Below are 27,475 nucleotides of genomic sequence, written 5' to 3'. Positions count from 1 at the left end.
TCAAATTATTCAGGCGCGTGTGCAGGAATTTATGCAGGGGGAGGGGTTCAAGTTAGTGGCGAGTGAAGTTTCTAGGAGGCGGTGGGGGAGGGAGTCGAGTCATGCTGTCCCGAAAAATTAATGTTAACCAAACAAAGAAGAAAGAAAATCCGCTTAAGCAGGACCCCTAATAATTGGTCAGAACATCAGGGTTCTCATTTATCCAAAAATATTGAGAGTCCATGGACTCATGACCTTATATTTTGAGAGTCCATTAGGAATGTAGGAGAGTCCACATTTGAAGATGAATTGATATATCCAATAAAATATCAAGTGAATTGTATAACAACTGACAACACAAAAACATTGACATTTAAATGGTTTTATGTCGTAATAAAAAGTGCATGAACATGAATACATATTTTTTTATAATTAAAATGCATGATAAAATATAAAACAAATACCAGGTAACTCAGATATATTCAACTAATAATAACACAAAAGAATTCAAATACATATGTATTTATATTATATATGAAGAATTTTCGGTTTGGCGAACAAATTTGAGAAGGATTTTTTTTTATCGCGATTTTTAGAACCAAACATTTTGTTTTGTTTTGTTCAGTTATCCGCCTCATACGTGTGATAACAATTTAATGACATACGCCTGTCTGTTCCTAGGTCGTCACCTTCATAAAAAGCATGAACGATTTTTCTGTGACGTATAAATTAACCCGAGATCGATTTGTCTGTGACACATTCAAGTTGAGGTCTACAAGCTTTTAGATGGAAAGGTCGTTTAAATTTGCTTTAAACCAGATTTGGGTTTGTTTTGGAGGTTTATTTTTGGGGGGTTGGATTTTTTTTTTACTTGTGCTATCCTATTTATGGGATGGTGCATGTATAAGATGCCATGTTACTGATGGAAATATTTTTGCGGGTTTCCACTCTAAGACTATTTATCAGAATTACCAAATGTTTGACATCCAATAGCCGAGGATTAATAAATCAATGTGCTCTAGTGGTGTTGTTAAACAAAACAAACAAACAACCTCTTAGCGGCTATGGGTTAGGTCAGGTCAGGTCATAGGGTTGTACGTGCACATTCAGAACAAGCTGTTGTAGCGAACGCCTGTCTGGGCACAAGAGCCGGTCTCGGCCGGCTCCTCCGTCCAGGTCAGGAAAGGGGGGGGGGGGGGGACCGCCTGCACTGGCAGGTGCAAGTGAGCACCAGCAGCCCGATTGTGGGTTGTCATGCATGTCCCTTTAAAGCGAAGGTTAACAGTCTTTATGATGGCCGCATTGATCTTCCATACTTTTGACAACTAGTACTAACTGTATTAGTTTAACCTATAATCGTCGTAATATGGTGCTGACAGTAATCGGGACGTGGCCGTTTGCTTTCAAAGCCGTTGAGGTCACTGCACGTTTTCTTTCCACGCCGTGCAACGTCGTCGATGCCGTGGAAGCGGGAATCAACGGTAAGCGCCGCATATACGTTAAACCATGTAGGTCGCGTTCAGTGCCACAGGTGAGGTTACGCAATGCGTATCAGTGGATTACGGTCCCAAAACGTAGAAAACGTGTGGTAGATTAAATTATAATATTAAATCTACTTTACATGAAAGTATGTATACCATTTTTCCATCTAGGTATAGGTTACTAATATAACAATCTGTAATTAATATAAAATTATTACCACCACCACCTAAGACCCTTCCTTACACGGTAATAAGTTTGTTCGCGGACGGGGGAGGATGGGCGTTGGACGAACCCATACAAGCTAAAACTTTTTTTTTCACAAGGCAATATTAGGCTGTTCATATAGCTAGGTGTCCTGGGAAAATTGAGATTTAAAAAACCCAAAATAAACAAAACAAACAAACAAACAAACAACCCAACCTCATGCAGCCAAAAACTCAACAAAAAACAATCGCCTTTAATTATTTTTCGATCATTAATGTCACGGGGATTCTATAATTCCCGTAACTGAATAAAACAAGATTATCAAAATATCTCTCCTAACTGTATATCTATTAGATCTCTCTGTAACAGGCTGTTAAACCCTAGTATGGCTCGTCTTTAGGTATGTATATATTATTATAGCACGTTTAGCTCACTAGAAACACAACAAAACACAATACACTTTGGAATCTGTATTAATCTACGCTGACAAATGTACAGCCGTAGTAGTTAATTAATAACAGCAATAATAACAACCCAGAACTGATCACTTAATTAGTTAATCTCTAGGTGTCTAGTTACACAATATGCGAATCACTTCACCGTTACACCACACCCACACATGTGATAATTGAGAAACGCTTCCAGGAGAAGTTAATTAATAAAGGAATTACAACACCATTCCTAACTGGTTAATTTTTAATTAACCCTTACTACTCGTTCAGTAACGTGTGATAATTTAGGAACGCTTCCAGGGGAACTTAATTAATAAAGGAATTACAGCTCTATTCCTAACGGGTTAATTTTTAATTACCCCTAACTACTCATTCAGTAACCTTGTAACACAGAATTAATACTGGTACCGATCACAATAAAGACAATAACCTACAGTGTACCTAGGTCGTCTAGGATGACTGGCTAAGCTTTATATTACCAAATACTCGTATAATGTTAGAACAAAAAGTCTACGATTTACTTCGTCAGATGACCGAAGACACTGTCTAAAGAATATTGGTATAATACAGTATCAAAATTAAAGTCACATCAATCACATCAAGGTTATACACAGAGCAGAAATAATATTTACCAAAGTCCAAACGGACTAACGTTCCCAGGAAGCTTCCTTTTCCGTTTCTCCTAGATATCTCTAAATTCTAGCTATTTATTATAAATCAGAATACGCCTGGAGGTACAAGGCGGTACCTCACGTATCATCTCATATTCCAACTCTACTAGAGTCGGTATATTTCTCTCTGATCGTCAGACTTACTGACGCCATCGTCGCCAAATCACGGTTGTAAAAACCGCACTCGCAGAGGTATTACGTAACTACTCGCCACATGGCCTCCACAGCTGGACTAAGTGCATATTGGAATGCCCGATCGCGCGAAGTATTACGTAACAAGTTGCCCACCTGGGCTACGGGCAATGAAACTGCACACGGCCCTCTAACACAATTAAAATCGCCACAGGCGAAACAAATTTAAGTGCATGTTCCGTCACAATTAATTTAATTGTCATTTGACACGTGCTTACGTCCACTGATTAAGTTCAAAAATTATTTATTTGACACAGTGTTTAAATTCTTCGGGCAGTGTATCCGAGACTACAAACCAGTAGGCCTAGACAATGAAGCAATTGATATTTATTGTTGTGCCTACTGCCTACAATTCCTCCACGATTAACAACACCCCCATTTATTCGCCAAGCTCTGTCACTGGGTTGGAGTTTGACCCTTGATAAGGTTAAGTCAGTGACAATCTTTTGACGATAGACCGGTGATGTACTATATTATTTAACCGGCGTATAATGCCACATGCGGGGTTACGGCTCCAAAACTAATTTATAAAGAAAGAAATTAAATATATTTAATTTAATTTAATTGTATGCAAGAAAGAGAAAATTCAACTTTTCATCTTTTAAAGGCATACTGTCACAGATTTAAGGAACTTATTTCTCAAAAAATTGATATTACTTAAATATTACATTTATTTGTGAAAACCAAATCTACCTATCACATCACCTTAACTGAACTATGTTGAAGTGAAGTCCACGTCAACCCTCTTGGCAATATTAGTTTTTGAATTATGGACCATTGCCATAATTCAATAATTTTTATGAAATATCATTAATAGGTGAAGTATAGTGGTTATGTAGATGGTTGAATAAAGTACATTTAGGTACAAATCAAATATATATTTTTTCAGGTAATACTTTGTTAGGCCATTTAATAGGTTAGTGGTCTGTGACAATATGCCTTTACATGCCTACCATGGGCATAGGTGCTGGCTCATATCGGCTCCTCCGCCCAGGACTACATGTATTTCAAAATGTTTTAGCACATACAATGAAATAGAACAAAATAGAACAACTCTGAACTGAGAAAGTAGCTTTAGGCTGATTTATCCATGTTTAACCATTATGGCCCTTGAACTTAGGTATAAAGTTAAAGTTTGTTTTGTTTAATGACACCACTAGAGCACATTGATTAATTAATCATTGGCTACTGGATGTCAAATATTTGGTAATTCTGATTTGTAGTCACCAGAGGAAACCTGCTACATTTTTCCTAATGCAGCAAGGGATCTTTTATATGCACTTTCCCACAGACAGGAAAGCACATACCACAGCCTTTGACCAGTTGTGGTTCACTGGTTATAATGAGAAAAACCCCACTCAGTTGAATGGATTCACTGAGGTGGTTTGATCCTGCGACACAAGCACCTCAGGTGAGCACTCAACCGACTGAGCTAAATCAAGCCCCTTGGACTTAGGAGGTACAGAGATTTGGTTTTCATACTCCCCCCCCCCCCCCCCCCCCCCCCCCCAGTGATGCCTCCAGATATTGATAAAAAAAAGATGTGTATAGCTTTATGGTGTACTGTTACAGATCAAGTTTGACTTTCATGATGATTTACCCATTTTGGAAAGTTATGGGCCTTGCACTCAGGAGATACAAAAATGTGCTTTGGAAAATTTGTTTTTTTGAAATGCCTCAAGATATTGAAATGAAGTTTTGTGTATAGCTTCATCATATACTGTTACAGATCAAGTTTGACTTTCATGATGATTTACCCATTTTGGAAAGTTATGGGCCTTGCACTCAGGAGATACAAAAATGTGCTTTGGAAAATTTGTTTTTTTAAATGCCTCAAGATATTGAAATGAAGTTTTGTATATAGCTTCATCATAATTTTTATACTGTTACAGATGAAGTTTAACTTTCATGGTGATTTACCAGTTGTGACAGAGTTATGGCCCTTGAACTTGGCAGATATAAATTTTAAAAAATGGGGGGGGGGGGGGGCTGGTAGGTACATGTATTGCTTTAGTGGTACCTACTCAATGCTTGTTTCACTTGGTGGAGAAAAGAGGCAATAAATAATACATAGAGATTATTATACAAGCTTGTATGTCATACTGATTTTACGAAACTCATGTCAGGATAATTGTATTACCCGAGCGAGAGCGAGAGTAATACATGAATCCTGACACGAGTTGTGTAAAATCAGTATGATTCACACGCGAGTGTAATAATTTCTTTATTATCCACATTATCAAAAATATTATTTTTATGAATAACAAGTTAGGACCATGTCAAAACGTTTGAAATGTAACTAAAAAGAAACAATGAAACAGCCCCATTTTCTGAAATGACATCATTTTTGACAAGCGTTTATAATGTGGAAGCCGCATTAAGTTATGTTCACAAAACTACGTCATTCATGGTGCACGTCATGTCGTGAAATCATTATGATACACGTGGGTCATACTGATTATATTTCCCTGAATATCTTGAACTATGTGGATAATAAATGTATTTATCAACAACAACAAAAGTTGGCCTCAAAATTATCTACATGTAGGTATAGAGTCAGATATTCAGAAACAACAAAATGAATGGAATAAAATTCACTTTATAAATTTGAACGTAATTAAGCCCCTAGTTGTCACAAAATTATAAACTTCATACTCTTATCATATTTTAACATCTATAGACATCAAAAGATCCTCCCAAACATGTTTCTGAGCCCTCATATCAACAGTGATTTTTTTTAATTGTTCCTTTCCATTCAGAAATCGAGCAGTCATACCAATTAGCCAGTGTCGGTTGCGGAGGGAAGAGAAATGCTGAAGGAATACTGGAACAAGATGCTGCCATAATGAATGGTGCAGACCTCAGTTTTGGGTCTGTGACGGCACTTCAAGGGTATTTGTGAACATTTTTATAAATACTCTATAACATTCCTCACACTGTCAATTCTAAACCTATATGTAGCTCCATACCTTTTCCTTTAGACCGACCGTTTAAAATTGCGCCAATTTCCTTCATCAAAAATGCTCCCTTGCACCTGCCAGTGCAGGCGGTTCCTCCTCCTCCCACCTCCTCCTCCTACCTCCACCTTTCCTGTCCTGGACGGAGGAGCCAGTCGAGGCCGACACCTGTGCCCAGGACGGGTGTGCGCTACAACAGCTTGCTCTGAATGTGCACGTTAAACATTTTGGTCTTGGTCTTTCTTGGTCTCACACTGTCAAAGTATAACAGCCGAGTCCCTGGCCATGCCAGAGGTCCGGCCTGGGATGGACGTGCCTGAACCTTTAGTGGATATGGGCACATAAAAACAGTTCCCATTCTGGGGCGGGATGTAGCCCAGTGGTAAAGTGCTCGCTTGATGTGCCTTCAGTTTGGGATTGATCCCCATCGGTGGGCCCATTGGGATATTTCTTGTTCCAGCCAGTGCAACACAACTGGTACATCAAAGGCCGTGGTATGTGCTATCATGTGTGTAAGATGGTACATATTAAAGATCCCTTGCTACTAATGGAAAAATGTAGTGGGTTTCCTCTCTAAGACTGTATGTCAAAATCAGCAAATGTTTGACATCCAATAGCCGATGATGAATAAATCAATGTGCTCTAGTGGTGGCGTTAAACAAAGTAAACGTTAGTTCCCATGCTCACATTATAACAAATACATGTATGTAAGTCAGAAGTAAAATATTATTGATACCAGAGGTGGATCCAGGTGAAAACATTGGAGGGGGGGTGCAGCTAAGGGAAAAAAGTATATGGACCAACTCGTGAAAAAGGAATCCCACGTCCAAGTCCAATATTTTTACCAGGTAACTGGAGTTTCGAGCATGTCTGTTCCGGGTCCTGTCTATGGATAGCCATCCCAATGGTTTTTTGTGCAGGATCGATCCACGTCAGTGGGCCCATTGAGCTATTTCTCGTTCCAGCCAGTGCACCACGACTGGTAAATGAAAGGCTGTGGTATGTGCTATCCTGTCTATGGGATTGTGCATATAAAAGATCACTTGCTGCTAATCGGAAAGAGTAGCCCATGAAGTAGCAACAGTGGGTTTCCTCTCTCAATATCTGTGTGGTCCTTAACTATATGTCTGACGCCATATAACCATAATTAAAATGTGTTGAGTGCGTCGTTAAATAAAACATTTCTTTCCTTTCCTTTCCCAATGATTTTTTTAAAACTAGAAACAAAAGAGGCACTTGAATATATTTAGTAAATAGTAACAGCAAATAATGACTGTGGAGCCACTATTTTGCAATGGGGAGGTGGGGGGAAAGGTTTTGTTTAACGAAGCACTCAACACATTTTATTTACAGTTATATGGCGTCGGATGGGGAGGGAGTGGGGTGTCACAAAATTGCTGAAGACAATGAGCTGAGCTTCAAAAATGGAGTGAGATCTGTTGGGGGGGGGGGGGGGCATGTGACCCCTGTGATCCCCCACTCTGGATTTGCCCATGCACAGTTTTAGGAAGTTAACCACCGGCCTCCGTGTGTCATGGTTAAGCCATCGGACATAAGGCTGGTAGGTACAGGATTCACAGCCCTGTACTGGCTCCCACCCAGAGCAAGTTTTAACGACTCAGTGGGTAGGTGTAACTCCACTAACCACTAACCAACTAAGCCACTGTCCTGGACAGACAGCACAGATAGCTGAGGTGTGTGCCCAGGACAGCGTGATTGAACCTTAATTGGATATAAGCACGAAAGTAAATTGAAATGAAATGGAAGATAACCATGTTACTGGCAATCAATTTCTTAGTACCAAAAATCAAGCCCATATTACAGCTGTGTTATTTTATACAGGCATAGCTATTCTTGTACTGAATTCAATTTTGTCAAATTTTTCTCATTCCAACCAGTACACCACAAATGGTCAAAGGCCAGTCTGTGGTCTGTGCTTTCTTGTCTTTGGGAAAGTGCATAAAAAGATCCCTTGCTGCATTAGGAAAAATGTAGCGGGTTTCCTCTGATGAATACATTCAGATTCAGATACTCTGATTCTGACTTATAGCCTTAAAGAGAAAACCCACTACATTTTTCCATTAGTCGCAAGGGATCTTTTTTATTCGCTTTACTACAGCCTTTGATATACCAGTCATGGTACACTGGTTGGTATGGGACAAAACAATCAGAGGATGGGTCCACTGCGGTGATTTGATCCTGTGACAAGAAGCTCCTCAGGTGAGCACTCTACCAACTGAGCTAGATCCTACCCCCGCAGCTACATGTAACACCATTTCTAAAAATATTTTATTCATTCATTTCAACTTATTTCCGTGCTTATATTCAATTAAGGTTCATGCATGCTTCCCTGGGCATACACCTCATCTATCTGGGCAGTCTGTCCAGGACAGTGAGTTAGTTGTTAGTTGGTTAGTGAGAGAGAAGAGGGTGTAGTGGTCTTACACCTACCCATTGAATTGTATGGGAGACAGTGCCAGGCTGTGAACCCAGTACCTACCAGCCTTATGTCTGATCGTTTAACCACAACACCACCAAGGCCTGTCAAAAAAACTATTTAAAGGTGCTTTATATCAATGCTGCTTGAGTCCAACCACAACCGACCCCAATAGGCAAGGTTCCTTTATTTTCTTTTGATGAACCGTTCCAAATTATGTGCCAAAATTATCTCAAATACCCTGTATTCTTTACCCAATGGATGTAATTTTATATGCTGGATTACAATATGTTTATAACTGATAGTACAGTGAAACTCCTCTGAACCAGACACCTTTGGGACCAAGTAAAATGTTCAGTTTAGAGAGATTAAGGTATGTATTGTTTTTTTAAAAGGGGACTGTGAAAAATGTATGGTTTTGAGGGAATTCCGGTTTACAATCGGTCCGGTTTACAGTTGGTCTGGTTTACAGTTGGTCCGGTTTACAGTCGGTCTGGTTTACAGTCGGTCCGGTTTGGAGTGGTTTCACTGTATTCATTTATACACGTATGTACATAACCGACTATTCTTACTTCACATTAATGTTGGTTTAATAAAATGCACTTGAAGTAATTTATCTGTAAGAAGGCTATAGAATTTACTTTCATGCTTGGTTAAATGTGGATACTGGCAACCATTTTGAATTATTTGTCACTGTTTTTTGAGTTATTAATTATGATATTTACATTCTATATTATTAATATCATATTAACATGGGTTTCCAGCCTTAAACTGAACTAATCCATCTGCTGTCAGTGAATGGTTACAGTAATGCTTTAAAGGTTCTATATGTATGTATGATGAAATGTGAAATTTTGTGGCCATCTTGGAAGTTGTAGAAAATTGACAGTTCCTGTATATATTTGTTAAACATTATATTTTAAATAAGTTTACTAACTTAAACTATATTAATTCATCTGATAAAAGACTTTATAGCACCTACAATAGAGAAAATAAGTTTCACATAATGGAAAAATTCAAAATGGCCATCAAGGTCAATACACAAGACCTTTAAGATGGATCCTGATTTTATAATGACTGTTATGGTATACTGAATCATCGTGCCAAATTACAAACTTGTACCATAAAGTGCACAATACCCTCTATACTTGAGGTTTGTCTGCTGCACTAGGACAGCATGTTCAGTGTTCAAGATTAAATTTTTTTTTGCAGTATCCCAGTTGGATACTAACATTTCAAAATCTGGTATCCCACCTGAGAATTTAGTATCCCACTAAATGAAATTCATAAAATTAATAACATCGTAACAAACTTGGACGACACTGTTACTTAACTTCACCAGTAAATTACTACTTTCATTGTTTCAGCAAAAAATAAAAACCAACAACATTATATGGTATCCCGGTGGGATACTGGGTTATTGAAGTCTGGTATCCAAAATGAAATTCTGGTATCCCCGGGATATCGGGATACCATTAATCTCAAACACTGATGTTTCAAGTTGAAAGGAAGGAATGAAGGAAGGAAATGTTTTATTTAACAACGCACTCAACACATTTTATTTACGGTTATATGGCATCAGACATATGGTTAAGGACCACACAAACATTGAGAGAGGAAACCCGCTATCACCACTTCATAGGCTTCTCTTTACGATTAGCAGCAAGAGATCTTTTATATATACCATCCCACAGACAGGGTAGTACATATCGTGGTGCACTGGCTGGAACGACAAATAGCCCAATGGGCCCACCGACGAGGATTGATCCCAGACCGACAGCGCAACGAGCAGGCCCTTTACCACTGGGCTACGTCCTGCCCCTCAAGTTGAAATGAATGAAATAACTGAAGTTGCATAAATTGATGCAAAATATCTAATCATTATTGTGGTAGTGATTCAGTCTTTTGTGGTTATTTAAATAGTCAAAAGAAAATCTGTACTCAGCCTGATTGGCATTTTTGCATCAGTTCACTTAAACATACATTATAATTTATTAGACAGTTTAGTACTCATTGGGCTATTTTTTGTTCCAGCCAGTGCACCACAGCTGGTATATCAAAGGCTGTGGTATGTGATATCCTGTCTGTGGGATGGTGCATATAAAAAATTCCTTTCTACTAATGGAAAAATGTTACGGGTTTCCTCTCTAAGACAATATTTCAGGATTACTAAATGTTTGATATCCAATAGCCGATGATTAATAAATCAATGTGCTCTAGTGGTGTCATTAAACAAAACAAACTTTTAAACAGTTTAGTAACTCTTTTTGACAGATAACTGCACTTATTGGCCTATCCAGGATTTTGTATTGGGGCGCACTCACACTGGGGTGGGGGGGGGGGGGGGGGGGGGGTCAACCACAGTGTCTATGAGTCATGTTATGGAGGTGACAGGAAAATGTAACAGGTGGTGATGGGGGAGGGGAAGGTGTGATTGGGGGGTGGGGACATGTCTCCCCAATCCTGGGCTACTCCAGTGACTGCTTTATTCAGATTATGTCATATCTCATCAGATGATTTGTGAGAATTGTAATATTATCTGTCCTATTAACACTATGGTAAAAACACAGTGGCGTAGGAAGGTGCCAAAAAGTGTGTGTGTGGGGGGCATACTTTTATATTTACACACTTTTACACTATTATAAAGCAAATAAAAAGCAAAATATCTGAAAAGTGGGGGGCACATGCCACCCCCTTGACCCCCCCCCCCCCACTTCCTACGCCAGTGAAACAGGTGACATAAATACATTTTGGCCTTCTAAAATGGGTCATAGTTTAACAGAGGCATCAGTCTAAAGTCCACTGTCGAATCCAGTGGTAAAAAGTGATGACCTGGAAATATTTATTTTAGCTCTAGCTGGTCCACCAATCTGTACGTGTCTAGACCCGTATCCTGATCTAAGTTTCACTGCAATGTCATAGCTGGGGTGTCAGGACCTTTCGTCAGGTATGCAGATTAATGCTATGTTTAATCTAGGTTATCACACTACTTGACAGGTGAAAAGGTAACAATGGATCAGGCAAGGTGGAAGCTTGTGAATACTGGAGAGGGGCTGAATTTCATAAAGCAGAGGGGTGGGGGGTGGGGGAGGGAAAGTAAATTTTAGGGATGGGTGATGAGGGCATTCTTCACAAGAACATTTTGAAAACCAGATGATAACCTGAAGTGCAATAATATAGGGTTTTTTAATTCAGTTTTTTTGGGGTTGGGTGGGGGTGGTGTGGGGTTAAAGCCTTCCCTCCCCCTCCTGCTCACCTTGTTCTACTTCTACTCATGCTTGTGTATGTTATTGGCGAGGTCATCCTTTTACTCAGCTGGGTTTACCGAGTTTAACTTTATCAGTAATCATCATAATCAAGTGTTCACTTACTGGGGCGAGACGTAGCGCAGTGGTAAAGTGCTTGATGCGTGATCAGTTTGGGATCGATCCCCGTCAGTGGACCCATTGCGCTGTTTCTCGCTCCAGCCAGTGCATAAAGACTGGTATATCAAAGGCTGTGGTATGTGCTATCCTGTCTATGGGATGGTGCATATAAAAGATCCCTTGCTGCTAATCGAAAAGAGTAGCCCATGAAATGGCGACAGTGTGTTTCCTCTCTCAATATCTGTGTGGTCTTTAACCATATGTCCGATGCCATATAACCATAAATAAAATGTGTTGAGTGTGTCGTTAAATAAACCATTTCCTTCCTTCCTTGCAATTCACAGTAAAAAAGTAGCGACTTATATGCCGAAAAATACGGTAACTGTCAGTTAGACATAAATAAGCCATAGTTTAAAACACAGATTTCATTAAAACATTCCTTTCCTTTCCTTTTTTAAAAAGTTTTTAAGATTATTATTTAATATTGATTGATAAATAGGTAAAGTTTTTTTAAATAAAAGAAAAAATAATATCAAGACCATGGAAAAATGAGCCATTTTGTTTTAAGTTTTTCGAGGGCGGGACGTAGCCCAGCGGTAAAGCAGGGCTTGAAGTTACGAATTTGTCTCCCATGGCATTTAAAAACAAAATTGTCATGAGTGAAACGGCCCACCAGTGGTAATATAAAGCCTCCCACGGCATTTGGAAAAAGAAGACTTTTGCAGCAAATAAATAAGACTGAAAGGTTATTTTGATGTATGTAGACATATTTCAAATGTACTAATGTTATATACTGGCAGCTAATGTATACCAGGTGTAAACATTTTGCCATCATTGATGCTCCCAACCTATGGCAATTTATATCTCAATGACAGCAATTGCCGTCGGTGCTGTCTGGTGCTGTCTGGCGCCGGCTGGTGCTGTCTGGTGCCGTCTGGTGCTGTCTGGTGCCGGCTGGTGCTGTCTGGTGCCATCTGGTGCTGTCTGGTGCCGGCTGGTGCTGTCTGGTGCCGGCTGGTGCTGTCTGGTGCCATCTGGTGCCGTCTGGTGCCGTCTGGTGCCATTGTTAAGTTTGAGCCCTGTTAAAGTGCTCCCCTGATGTAAAGTCAGTCTAGGATTGATCACCATCGGTGGCCCCATTGGGTTATTTCTCATTCCAGCCAGTGCTCCACAACTGGTATATCAAAGGTGTGGTATGTACTATGTAGTGGGGTGCAGCATATAAAAGATCCCTTGCTGCCAACTGAAAAAGAGTAGCTCATTGTGTGGTGGTATCATTAAATAAAACGTTTCTTCTTTAATTTATTTTTCTTCTGTCAGATTGTTGTAGTATGGAGAGGCAATGTTTAATCTTCAGTTAAAGTTAGTTTGTTTTGTTTAATGACACCACTAGTGCACATTGATTAATTAATCATTGGCTATTGGATGTAAAACATTTGGTAATTCTGACTCGTAGTCATCAGAGAAAACCGGATACAATTTTCCATTAGCAGCAAGGGATATTTTATATGCCCCTTCCCACAGACAGGAAAACACATAACACAGCCTTTGACCAGTTGTGGTGTATTGGTTGGAACGAGAAAAAACCTAATCACTGAGGTGGTTCAATCCTACTGACACGTAGCGATTGAGTTAAATCCCATTCCACATAATCTTCACTTGGGGGTGCTGTACCCCACAACTGATTACACCTACATGTATATATGCAAAATATTGTTTTGCTTTCAGTATTTCGAGGCCCATTTCTGTAGCCAAAGCAGTCATGGAAGTCTCTCCCCACAGTATGTTAACTGGGGAAGGTGCTTTGAAGTTTGCTATTCAACAAGGCTTTAAAGTGGAAGACAAATTAATGGTATCCATTTTTCTCCGTCATTCTCAAACACATTAAATCACTAATTTGTCAATGAAGAAATTGCCATTAAAATCTTAAGGCAATGTTGAGAGGGCTTTGTGGCTATTATTTTAAGGAAGTACAGTTGCTTAGTAGCCACCATATAAAAAAATTAACATAGGTTAACCACCAAAAAATTTGAGTTACCCACCCTTAAACCAGAGCACAGTCTTATTTTACTGTTAAGGCGATGCTACATGATATGAGTGCCTCGTACAAGCATAGCCACAGAATAGCCTATTGACAAGACAAACATTACTGAGTTACTAAAAGTTTGGCTATTGGATGTCAACTATTTGATAATTTTTGACATATAAATGTTTTAGAGAGGAAACCTGCTACATTTGTCCATTAGTAGTAAGGGATCTTCTGTATGCACCATCCCACAGACAGGATAGCACATACCATGGGCTTTGATATATCAGTCATGGTGCACTGGCTGGAACATGAAATAGCCCAATGGGTCCACCAACAGGGGTCGATCTTTTACTATTGGGCTACGTCTCGCCCTTCTTCATTGGTTACTCTCATATGGGGCAGTCATATTTCATTGCAACTTATTTTCGTGCTTATATCCAACTAAGGTTCAAGCACGCTGTCCTGGGCACACACCTCAGCTATCTGTCCAGGACAGGGGGTTAGATGTTAGTTGGTTAGTGGTTAGTGAGAGAGAATAGAGTGTAGTGGCCTTACACCTACCCATTGAGCCCTTAAGAACTCGCTCTGGGTTGGAACTGGTACCAGGCTGTGAACCCTGTACCTACCAGCCTGTAGTCTGATGGCTTAACCACAGCGCCACCGAGGCTGATGAGGCACTCATACTGTGTGGCATCACCTTTATACACTTGAACAGTTGTTGTCATTTAGTACTAAAAGTGACAGCATCTAGCTCATTTGGTAAGAGTGTTCATCTGAGGTGCTTTGGTCATAGGATCGAACCCGCTCAGTGGACCCATTCTCTGATTGTTTTTTTCCCCTATGTTAACCAGTGCCCCACACTACTGGAGTATCAAAGGCCATGGTTTGTGCTGTCCTGTCTTGTTTTTTTACATCTTACTTTAATGAACACCTATTTCCTAAACATAATTATATTAAACTGCTACACAAAGTAACGACACATGAAATAGTGGTGTTGTGCCTTTAGAGGGCTTAATATGTTTCATTTGTATTTTCAGAAACCACAGACACCGGGTGTTCCTAGTCACACTGGAATTCATGACACTCTCGGTGTACTGGCAGTTAAAGATGAGCACGTGTGTGCAGGTGTGTCAAATTTGTCTTTATTATCCACATGGTTCAACATAACCAAGTTAATAATAATCATACGAAGCACACGTGTAATAACAAGTGTTATTATCCATATGGTTCAACATAACCGAGTTAATAATAATCATATGAAGCACACGTGTAATAACAAGTGTAATGTCGTAATATTGGGAAGCGACGTCATAACATGACATTGCTTCTCCAGTCCTAGCTCAGTCTGTGCATTTGAAATATGACGTCATTTCGTCGTCTCCAAGTTGTGGCTGAAACATTTTGAGTTGGGTCTTGTTATTGATAAAGAAAACAACAATAATAATATGGATAATAAAGAAATTATTACACTCGCATGTGAGTCATACTGATTTTATGAAACTTGTGTCAGGATTCATGTATTACCCTCGCTCTCACTTGGGCAATACAAAATTCCTGACACTTGTTTCATAAAATCAGTACAACACACAAGCTCGTGTAATAATCTATATATATATACAGGTCTTCTAGATTATGGTAGCCCCACTCCCATGACTTGTGATATTCAATGTTGGGCTAGTAAATAACTACTATTGCCATGTCCGATGGCTAGTGAAAAAAAGTTGACAAATGCTGCATTTAAGTCTATTTTGTAAATATGAATATACTGCCCCCACCCCCATCACCCAATCATAGTGTTTTTAAGCTCTCTCTCACTCTTTAGATGATATTATTACTATATTACTATTAATAATTTTTTTAACTAAAGTAAATTAGGGCTAGTGAATTTTTAATTGTGGCTAGTAAATGTTTAAAATCACTGAACATCCTCAAATCGTCAAATACAACATGGTTATTCTCACTCTAATTCAACAAATGATTCTTTTTTATTGTTTAAACAATACTTTTTTGGAATTAATGCACTGTTAACAAAATCCTGGTCACTACTATTGTTTTAAGTTATCCATCTTATAAAATAATTATAGTAAATTAATCAAATTTAAAAATACAACTGTTGCTCTTCATATACATTTGTGTAGTCTTTGCTATAGCCATTATGTTTGGCAGAGTGGCACTAAGCCAATTTTCTATAAGCTTTGGAAAGACCATATAACCACTGAATGTATAATGAATGACCATGTGTCTTTTTAATAATTGTATTTGCTCACCTGTACTTAATATGTAAAATATTACAAATAACCACATGACTACATTTCTACCACATGCATAGTAATGTGTGGAGTACTATATATGTATTTTATTGTTTTATTAATGACAATAGCAGCCATTACTACCAATTTAACGTATTCTGAATACTCATCATGACAGCTGGTGCTTGATAACAAAGATTCATAATTCGACATAGTTGCCATTTTTTACTTCCACATTCCTATCAGCATCAGCTGCATTTTAAAAGTAAGTACATCCAACAAAACAGCGGTGTGGAATCGATTTCCATCAGGGGGCCCATTGGGCTATTTCTCATTCCAGCCAGTGCATCATGACTGGTATATCAAAGGCTGTGGTATTTACTACGCTGTCTGTGGGATGGTGCATATAAAAGATCCCTTGCTGCTAATTAAAAAGATCTGAACAGATCAGGCTCTTTTAAGGGCCACTACGGGCAACCTAAGGAGATATATCAACACTAACTAGGTCCTCTAACGAACTACTCTTGGCATACTAATCTTCCAAAACAATACGTGGCTCCCTTTTTAAAATTATTTTTTTTGACGGACCATTCAAAATTGCACCTAACTTCCTTCACAAAAATGTGCACCATTTCTGTTTGGCTTAATCCTACGGGGCTTGTGCCCAGGACAGGCATGCGCTACAACAGCTTGCTATGAATGTGCACATTAAACACTCTGACCTGATTTGACTTAATCAAAAAGAGTAGCTCATTAACTGTGTTTTTATTTAATTTTTATGTAGGTGTGAGCACCAGTGGTATGGCAGGCAAGTTTCCTGGCAGGGTTGGAGATAGTGCTTTGCCCGGCTGTGGTCTGTATGCAGGTTTGTAATATACATGTACATAATACTGATCAGAGTTAATATTTCATACCAGGTTTACAATAGATATTTTTGTTTTCACATTTTTAAAAACTCTCTTCAAGTGAAAATTAGAAAATAGCTTTACCACATACAGTGTAGGTCCCAAAGTACAAAAGCTAATGGGTCATTATTATTGGATCCAGAGGGTGATCACAAGGTCCTCTGACACCCCCCACCCCTCCCCACTAGGGTATCCATGAGTACTCGAGTACTCAGGCATGGGCCGAGTCTAGCAAGATTCGAGTCTGTTCAGACTCATGCAAGAAAGAGCACTTTCATTTAATTTGTTTTTTAATTTACGTCATTTTACCATATGCTTGCCGCCGGTTACATTATATAGGGTTATGAGACATGGAGGGAAAACAAAAATCGAATGTGTGGAATGCAATACAATGGCATAATTTGGCATCCATGTTCAGCAGTGGAATTAAGATGCATAATGCTATTTTACTTATTCCTCGGTCTCATTATTATCTAGTGTAAGTGTCGGGTACTCAGGTCTGGGTTGAGTTTGACCCTTGAGTACTCGAGTCCAATATTTTGGACTCGTTGAAGCCCTACTCCCCACCCATCCATCTACCTACTTGAAGTTCCCTTTTTAATGACTTTTGCTATTTGGTGGTTTTTAAATTCCTCACCAACATTATACAACACTAACTTGAACATTTTATCTTTATTTCAAACATTCCCTGGGATCAGGCCCTCAAGCCTCCCTCCCCTATAGATCTTGCTCCCTATGGCAGCTTGACTCATTTATATTTTACAGACTGGCCTCGGTGGTGTCATGATTAAGCCATCGGACACAAGGCTGGTAGGTACTGGGTTCACAGCCCGGTACTGGCTCCCACCTAGAGTGAGTTATAACGACTCAATGGGTAGGTGTAAGACCACTACACCCTCTTTTCATTCACTAACCACTAACCAACTAACAACTAACCCCCTGTCCTGGACAGACAGCTCAGATAGCTGAGGTGTATGTCCAGAACAGCGTGCTTGAACCTTAATTGGATATAAGCACGAAAATAAGTTGAAATGAAATGAAATCTTTTACAAATTCAAATTGTTCTTCTTAGAAATTGTCTTGTTAATCAATTGTTCAAATTGGTTTCTCTTGTTTTTTCAGATGCCAATGTTGGGGCAGCCTGCTCTACTGGTCATGGAGATGAAATTCTCAAGTTTTGTCCCAGTTTTAAAGTGGTGCAATTTTTAGAACAGGTAGTTATGTTGGGTTTGAAGTACAGTAAATCATAAAATATTAACAATCTGACAATTTAGCGAAATCAAAAATAAGTGACATATTAGCAACATAAAACTTTAGCGAGATTGTTATATCAGAGACTGTAAAAAAAGAATAAGCTTAAGTTGTAGGATCAGATGAAATAATATTTTGACCAATTTTGTGGCCAGACCAAAAAAATGTTGTAGAAAATTACAGTAATATGCATGTTAACTATAGATGTCATGTGCTGTGGTGATGTCATAGCCATATCATATAGCTCAAAGATAGCTTCGAAAATCTCTAGCTTGGCTATTAATGGGAAAATATAGATGGGTTTAACTCTGTGCATATCAGAATTACCAAATGTTTGACATCCAGTAAATACCAAAGATAGCTCACAACTGAAAGCAAGAGTGGAGCACGGCTCTGTCAAACAGTTTTATGCCGAAAGGGAAATACTGCAGCTTCATCATTCAACTCTAGGCATGATGGATCAAAAATATTATTGGCAGAGATGAATTTTACTTGTTGAATGCAGGATACTGCATTTCAGAACATCTAGTTTTAAAAATCCTATGGGGAAGCATACCCCCAAAACCCCTAGAAACTTTGCTTTGTACCCTCAATCTCAGTCACCCCCCCCCCCCCCCCCACCCCAAGGTCTACTTGCTTCCACCATCCCTGAATTAATCATCATCCATAAAAAATACTTTTGTGATGTCCAAACCAAACAAAAAAGATCTACATGTATCTGTTTTTATGGTGTTCTTTAAAAATGTTATAAAGAATACTAGTATTTGTAGTCTTTATGGAATTGATTAATTATACATACGATACTGTGAAATCACTTTAGTTCATGGAGGTTTAATTTTCATGTATTTCACGAACTAGTACAGTGAACTGATTTATGATCACCACAAAAATATAATACATGTTAATATAATATGAATTCATGATTCTACTTTTTCAATCCATGAATCACGAAAATTTAAGCCCACAAAAATAAAGGACTTCAAAGCACTAGTATATCATAAATTTAACATTTTTAAATGTAATTTTCTGTACATTTTAGAATTTAACACCCCAGGAGGCTTGTGAGAGAACTATTAGAGAAATCTTGGAGAGACTACAGAGGCTGGGAAAGAATCAATTTGAGATGGCTGTCATGGCAGTGGACATGCAGGTTTGTCAGTTACTAGACTCAAGTTTAACACACATATACAAGTTTAACACAGTGTTACAAGTTTAACACAGTTACAAGTTTGACACTGTTACAAGTTTAACACGCAGTTACAAGTTTAACACATTGTTACAAGTTTAACATATTGTTACAAGTTTAACACACAGTTACAAGTTTAACACATTGGTACAAGTTTAACACAGTTACAAGTTTAACACACAGTTACACATTTATCTCATAGTTACATGTTTAACACAGTTACATGTTTAACACACAGTTACAAGTTTAGCACACAGTTACACATTTAACTCACAGTTACATGTTTAACACACAGTTACATGTTTAACACTCAGTTACACATTTAGCACACAGTTACACGTTTAACACACAGTTACAAGTTAAACAAACAGTTACACATTTAATACACAGTTACAAGTTTAACACACAGTTACAAGTTTAACACACCATCACAAGTTTAACACACCATTACAAGTTTAACACACTGTTACACATTTGACACACCATTACACATTTAACACACAGTTATAAGTTTGACACAATGTTGCACATTTAACACACTGTTACACATTTAACACACGGTTACACATTTAACACAGTTATAAGTTTAACACACTGTTACAAGTTTGACACACAGTTACAAGTTTAACACACTGTTACAAGTTTGACACGCAGTTATATATTTAACACACAGTTACAAGTGTAACACTCAGTTACAAGTTTGACACAATGTTGCACATTTAACACACTGTTACAAGTTTAACATAGTTACAAGTTTAGCACACAGTTACACATTTAACTCACTGTTACACGTTTAACACACGGTTACACATTTAACACACAGTTACAAGTTTAACACACTTACAAGTTTTACATACAGTTACAAGTTTAACACACTGTTACAAGTTTGACACAATGTTGCACATTTAACACACTGTTACAAGTTTAACATAGTTACAAGTTTAACACACAGTTACAAGTTTAACATACTTTTACAAGTTTAACATGCAGTTATATATTTAACACACAGTTACAAGTGTAACACTCAGTTACAAGTTTAACACACTGTTACAAGTTTGACACACAGTTACAAGTTTAACACACAATTACAAGTTTAGCACACTGTTACAAGTTTGACATGCAGTTATATATTTAACACAGTTACAAGTGTAACACTCAGTTACAAGTTTAATACACAGTTACAAGTTTAACACACAGTTACAAGTTTAACACACTGTTACAAGTTTGACACAGTGTTGCACATTTAACACACTGTTACAAGTTTAACATACAGTTACAAGTTTAACACACTGTTACAAGTTTGACACAATGTTGCACATTTAACACACTGTTACACGTTTAACATAGTTACAAGTTTAACACACAGTCACAAGTTTAACATACTTTTACAAGTTTGAAACACAGTTACACATTTAAAACAGTTACAAGTTTAACACTCAGTTACAATTGTAACACTCAGTTACAAGTTTAACATACAGTTACACGTTTAACATACTGTTACAAGTTTGACACACAGTTACACATTTAACACAGTTACAAGTTTAACACTCAGTTACATGTTTAACACACAGTTACACGTTTAACACACAGTTGCAAATTTAACACACAGTTACAAGTTTAACACACAGTTACAAGTTTAACACACCGTTACAAGTTTAACACACAGTTACACATTTAACACACTGTTACAAGTTTGACACAATGTTACACATTTAACACACAGTTACACATTTAACACACAGTTACATGTTTAACACACAGTTACATGTTTAACACACAGTTACCCGTTTAACACACAGTTATAAGTTTAACATACAGTTACAGTTACACATTTAACACACAGTTACATGTTTAACACAAAGTTACAAGTTTAACACAAAGTTACAGTTACAAGTTTAACACATAGTTACACATTTAACACACACAATTACCTGTTTAACACATTTACCCGTTTAACACACAGTGACAAATTTAACACACAGTTATACATTTAACACACAGTTATAAGTTTAACACTTAGTTATAAATTTAACACACAGTTACAGTTACACAGTTAACACACATGTACAAGTTTAACACAAAGTTACAAGTTTAACACATAGTTACACATTTAGCACACAGTTACTCGTTTGACACACAGTTACAAGTTTGACACACCGTTACAAGTTTGACACACCGTTACAAGTTTAACACACAATTACAAGTTTGACACACCGTTACAAGTTTGACACACCATTACAAGTTTGACTCCATTACAAGTTTGACACACCGTTACAAGTTTAACACACAATTACAGTTACAAGTTTGACACACAATTACAAGTTTGATACACCGTTACAAGTTTGACACACCATTACAAGTTTGACACACCGTTACAAGTTTGACACTCCGTTACAAGTTTGACATACCATTACAAGTTTGACACACAATTACAAGTTTGACACACCGTTACAAGTTTGACATACAATTACAAGTTTGACACACAATTACAAGTTTGACACACAATTACAAGTTTGACACACCGTTACAAGTTAAACAAACAGTTACACATTTAATACACAGTTACAAGTTTAACACACAGTTACAAGTTTAACACACCATCACAAGTTTAACACACCATTACAAGTTTAACACACTGTTACACATTTGACACACCATTACACATTTAACACACAGTTATAAGTTTGACACAATGTTGCACATTTAACACACTGTTACACATTTAACACACGGTTACACATTTAACACAGTTATAAGTTTAACACACTGTTACAAGTTTGACACACAGTTACAAGTTTAACACACTGTTACAAGTTTGACACGCAGTTATATATTTAACACACAGTTACAAGTGTAACACTCAGTTACAAGTTTGACACAATGTTGCACATTTAACACACTGTTACAAGTTTAACATAGTTACAAGTTTAGCACACAGTTACACATTTAACTCACTGTTACACGTTTAACACACGGTTACACATTTAACACACAGTTACAAGTTTAACACACTTACAAGTTTTACATACAGTTACAAGTTTAACACACTGTTACAAGTTTGACACAATGTTGCACATTTAACACACTGTTACAAGTTTAACATAGTTACAAGTTTAACACACAGTTACAAGTTTAACATACTTTTACAAGTTTAACATGCAGTTATATATTTAACACACAGTTACAAGTGTAACACTCAGTTACAAGTTTAACACACTGTTACAAGTTTGACACACAGTTACAAGTTTAACACACAATTACAAGTTTAGCACACTGTTACAAGTTTGACATGCAGTTATATATTTAACACAGTTACAAGTGTAACACTCAGTTACAAGTTTAATACACAGTTACAAGTTTAACACACAGTTACAAGTTTAACACACTGTTACAAGTTTGACACAGTGTTGCACATTTAACACACTGTTACAAGTTTAACATACAGTTACAAGTTTAACACACTGTTACAAGTTTGACACAATGTTGCACATTTAACACACTGTTACACGTTTAACATAGTTACAAGTTTAACACACAGTCACAAGTTTAACATACTTTTACAAGTTTGAAACACAGTTACACATTTAAAACAGTTACAAGTTTAACACTCAGTTACAATTGTAACACTCAGTTACAAGTTTAACATACAGTTACACGTTTAACATACTGTTACAAGTTTGACACACAGTTACACATTTAACACAGTTACAAGTTTAACACTCAGTTACATGTTTAACACACAGTTACACGTTTAACACACAGTTGCAAATTTAACACAGTTACAAGTTTAACACACAGTTACAAGTTTAACACACCGTTACAAGTTTAACACACAGTTACACATTTAACACACTGTTACAAGTTTGACACAATGTTACACATTTAACACACAGTTACACATTTAACACACAGTTACATGTTTAACACACAGTTACATGTTTAACACACAGTTACCCGTTTAACACACAGTTATAAGTTTAACATACAGTTACAGTTACACATTTAACACACAGTTACATGTTTAACACAAAGTTACAAGTTTAACACAAAGTTACAGTTACAAGTTTAACACATAGTTACACATTTAACACACACAATTACCTGTTTAACACATTTACCCGTTTAACACACAGTGACAAATTTAACACACAGTTATACATTTAACACACAGTTATAAGTTTAACACTTAGTTATAAATTTAACACACAGTTACAGTTACACAGTTAACACACATGTACAAGTTTAACACAAAGTTACAAGTTTAACACATAGTTACACATTTAGCACACAGTTACTCGTTTGACACACAGTTACAAGTTTGACACACCGTTACAAGTTTGACACACCGTTACAAGTTTAACACACAATTACAAGTTTGACACACCGTTACAAGTTTGACACACCATTACAAGTTTGACTCCATTACAAGTTTGACACACCGTTACAAGTTTAACACACAATTACAGTTACAAGTTTGACACACAATTACAAGTTTGATACACCGTTACAAGTTTGACACACCATTACAAGTTTGACACACCGTTACAAGTTTGACACTCCGTTACAAGTTTGACATACCATTACAAGTTTGACACACAATTACAAGTTTGACACACCGTTACAAGTTTGACATACAATTACAAGTTTGACACACAATTACAAGTTTGACACACAATTACAAGTTTGACACACCGTTACAAGTTTGACATACAATTACAAGTTTGACACACAATTACAAGTTTGACACACCATTACAAGTTTGACATACAGTTACAAGTTTGACACACAATTACAAGTTTGACACAATTACAAGCTTGACACACCGTTACAAGTTTGACACACAATTACAAGTTTGACACACAGTTACAAGTTTGACACACAGTTACAGTTACAAGTTTGACACACAGTTACAAGTTTGACACACAATTACAAATTTGATACACCATTACAAGTTTGACACACTGTTACAAGTTTGACACACACACACACACACCTAGAGTTGGGAATCGGTTGCCACCAATCTATTAGCTTTTCGTTATACAATTGATTGGAATTATATGGACATAAGAAGGTTTTGAATAATTATTAGGACCATACACCTATTGTATTTCTCATCAGGATCCAGACCCTACAAATCACAAATTTTACCAAGTTAATAACCCTAACCCTAACCCTAACCCTAACCCTATCTTTTTTCTTTGTATACACATGAAAACTAACACCAACCCCAACATATTTACATCAATTCCATCATCCTTTTCCCCAGGTTTGGGACCAATTCTCAATCTCGGAGACTGAAATAATTTGTTTTAAACACATGTTCTGTCCCAGGCAAGACTGGGCCCGGGATGGACTTACCTGAAACCGTAGTGGTATAGGGACATATTAAAAGGGCTCGCTCACTCACTCTTGCTCTCAAATGTGTCTTTACCAGTCCCATTTCTGTCAGGGTTTTTTCATTTTTCAGGGAAACTTTGGAACAGCTGGAACGGTGTCCAGCGTCAAGGACAGACAGACTGGAGAGATTTATGATGGCTTCCCCCATGTTGTGTGGACCGAGGGGATGAACAAAGCAGAAATTAAAGTCCAGTCCCCATGTATTATAAAATAATTTTGCAGAAATTAAAGTCCAGTCCCCATGTATTATAAAATAATTTTGCAGAAATTAAAGTCCAGTCCCCATGTATTATAAAATAATTTTGCAGAAATTAAAGTCCAGTTCCCATGTATCATAAAATAATGTTGCAGATATTGAAGTCCAGTCCTTATGTTTTATAAAATAATGCTGCAAAAGTTAGTCCAGTTTTCATGTTTTATAAAATAATATGCAGAAATTGAAGACTAGTACACATTTATTATAAAATAATACTTCAGAAATTGGAGTCCAGTCCCCATGTATCATAAAATAATGCTTCAAGTCCAATCCACATCTATATACTAGTGTGTGTGTGTGTGTGTATACATACACATATACTCAACAGCAAAAGAAACGCAAGTTTTTTAAAGAGGCTAAAAATTATTTGAAAAGTTAGATTTTTCACCTGCATGTAATGTAATGAGTGTATTTTGAAGCAAATCATCCTTTGTAACAGTTTTCATTTCGTTTTGGTCGCATTTACGGTTGAAGCATGTCATCAAAACATACCATAGGAAAATGTCATGGGATTGTCAAGTAAGAGATCCTCGTGAAAATCAAAAAGCATGCTTTGTTCATGACATTATAGGGTATAAAAATACCCAATTTTAAAAATTTATTCACCAATATTTATGTCGTACGAATATGCCAAGACTTACCTCACAACAGCAGGAACAAGCAATCGGACGCCTACAGGCAGGTGAAAGCGTTAGTAATGAGGTGGGGGGGGGGGGGGGGGGGGTTGAAAATGGGCAGAATTTTGAAAATAGCAATTAGTGAAAAAGTTAATAGAATAAATAAAACAAAGAAAAAGGTTACAAGCCAAAAATAAAAAGAATTGACTGCTCGGCCGAATATTTATAGGCTATAATTTGGAGCATTTTAGAAGGACAGTCCAAAATTAAATAAGAGAAAGAAGAGAGGATCGGACTATTTAATAATATTTTTAAAAAAGAAGTAATTTCGACATAAAATTTTGAACGCAGATCTAAAAGTTTAAAGTCCGATCGATATGTCCACGCGAGTGGCCTCGTTAAGGCCGTTTGGGTGCACAGCTTAAAGGGACGAGATGGGTTGCATCCCGTCAAGAAAACCCCTAGATTGACAGTCGATAGACGTTGAAGGTGTAGTGCTGTGCTGAAATACAGATCTTGAGAAGCCGGATCCGTCTGAACGAGAGAGAGTATCAGATTAGGGTATAGTCCAGTCGTCATGGGTTGGTATAGTGGTGCGGACGGGCTCGACTCCGGAGGATACGAGATGGTATCACTATAAAGCAAGGTAAAGTCTAGAAAAAGAGTAGTAGGGGCCGACCCCGCTTCCTATTTCTTCTTAGAGTGGGGAGGTCAATCTTCCAGTGCTGCTAGGACAGGCTCGGACATGTAGAGACTAAATGCGAACAACCGTGGCTTTCTGCAGAATGGCCGTCATACGAGTCACGAAAAAAACAAGTCGACAGTCAGACGGAGAAATGACGTGGAGGCAAGGAATCTCGCTAAAAAAGAATCCAACCTGGTGGTGCAGGCTATCGAAACGAGAAGCGTTTCAGCGTTCAATCAGTTCCAATGGCCGCATACATCCCAGTAGAAAACTTCATTTCGCTGACAAAAACAACGAAATGAAGGAGCTCGACAGACAGTTGGGAGTCCACAACCGACCCATCAGTGGTGACACAGTTAAACGTAGACTCCGTATAAACACTCTCAGTTGTCGTTGTCCTGCCCGTCGTCCCAGTTTGACTCAGCAGCACCGACAGAACCGTTTACAGTGGGCCACATTTCACCGGAATTGGCGTTATCAGCAGTGGAGACATGTGATCTTTACAGATGAAAGTCGGGTTTGCATATCCCATGCTGATGGAAGAGTTCGAATATGGCGCAGACGTGGACATCGTTATGATGATCAGTGTGTGATGGAAAGAGATCCATGGGGTGGTCCAAGTGTTATGATATGGGCTGCAATTGGCCTGAATCAAAGACTTGGCCCAGTTGTCTTCCAGAATATTGGTCCGGGAAGGGATAATGGTATTACAGCTCAGCGTTACGCTGATCAGGCCCTCAGATCCCATATAGAGCCTTTGTTTGCTCGTCATCCGCAATACGCGTTCCAGCATGATAACACCAGACCACACACAGCTCGGGCTACGGTTCACTTCTTACAGCAGCATAACATCAGAATTTTGCCTTGACCAGCCCTTAGTGCCGACTTAAATCCAACTGAACATTTATGGGACGAGCTGAAAAGAAGAATTGATCAAGTTCGTCCAAGACCAAGAAATGCAGCTCAGCTTCAGGCAATCATACTTCAGACCTTTCCACTTATCCCCATGGCCTTTATCAACCGTCTGATCCATCCCATGTACAGAAGGTGTGTCGCAAATGGTGGACATACACGATATTGATTATTGATTACTCTGTCTGGGTTGTCTGCCCTTATTATCATTTGTGACTGATGCCTATTAACATTCCTTAAAGTTAAAAA

At 37.9% G+C, this 27,475-nt stretch overlaps 1 protein-coding gene across 1 annotated transcript; it reads left to right on the top strand.

The window, feature by feature from the left end:
• The first annotated feature begins 1,233 nt into the window (after nt 1-1,233).
• Nucleotides 1,234-25,743, top strand: LOC121380850 (N(4)-(Beta-N-acetylglucosaminyl)-L-asparaginase-like). The gene is made up of 8 exons (XM_041509845.1): nt 1,234-1,460; nt 5,740-5,872; nt 13,468-13,591; nt 14,806-14,893; nt 16,802-16,882; nt 18,045-18,136; nt 19,213-19,323; nt 24,827-25,743. Exons 1-8 carry the CDS (start codon nt 1,346-1,348, stop codon nt 24,968-24,970), a joined length of 888 nt encoding a protein of 295 aa, XP_041365779.1. The 5' UTR covers nt 1,234-1,345; the 3' UTR covers nt 24,971-25,743.
• Nucleotides 25,744-27,475: the final 1,732 nt, after the last annotated feature.

Source organism: Gigantopelta aegis, chromosome 2 (assembly GCF_016097555.1).
Source record: "Gigantopelta aegis isolate Gae_Host chromosome 2, Gae_host_genome, whole genome shotgun sequence".
NCBI lineage: Eukaryota > Metazoa > Mollusca > Gastropoda > Neomphalida > Peltospiridae > Gigantopelta > Gigantopelta aegis.
Note: the sequence above shows the minus strand (reverse complement) of the source record. Positions and strands in the feature narration are given on the sequence as shown.

Coding starts and splice junctions, on each gene's coding strand:
- LOC121380850 (XM_041509845.1), top strand. CDS start 1,346: ATGGTGCTGACAGTAATCGGGACGTGGCCGTTTGCTTTCAAAGCCGTT. Junction 1,461..5,739: donor CGTGGAAGCGGGAATCAACG/GTAAGCGCCGCA, acceptor CTTTCCATTCAG/AAATCGAGCAGTCATACCAA. Junction 16,883..18,044: donor CGGCTGTGGTCTGTATGCAG/GTTTGTAATATA, acceptor TTGTTTTTTCAG/ATGCCAATGTTGGGGCAGCC.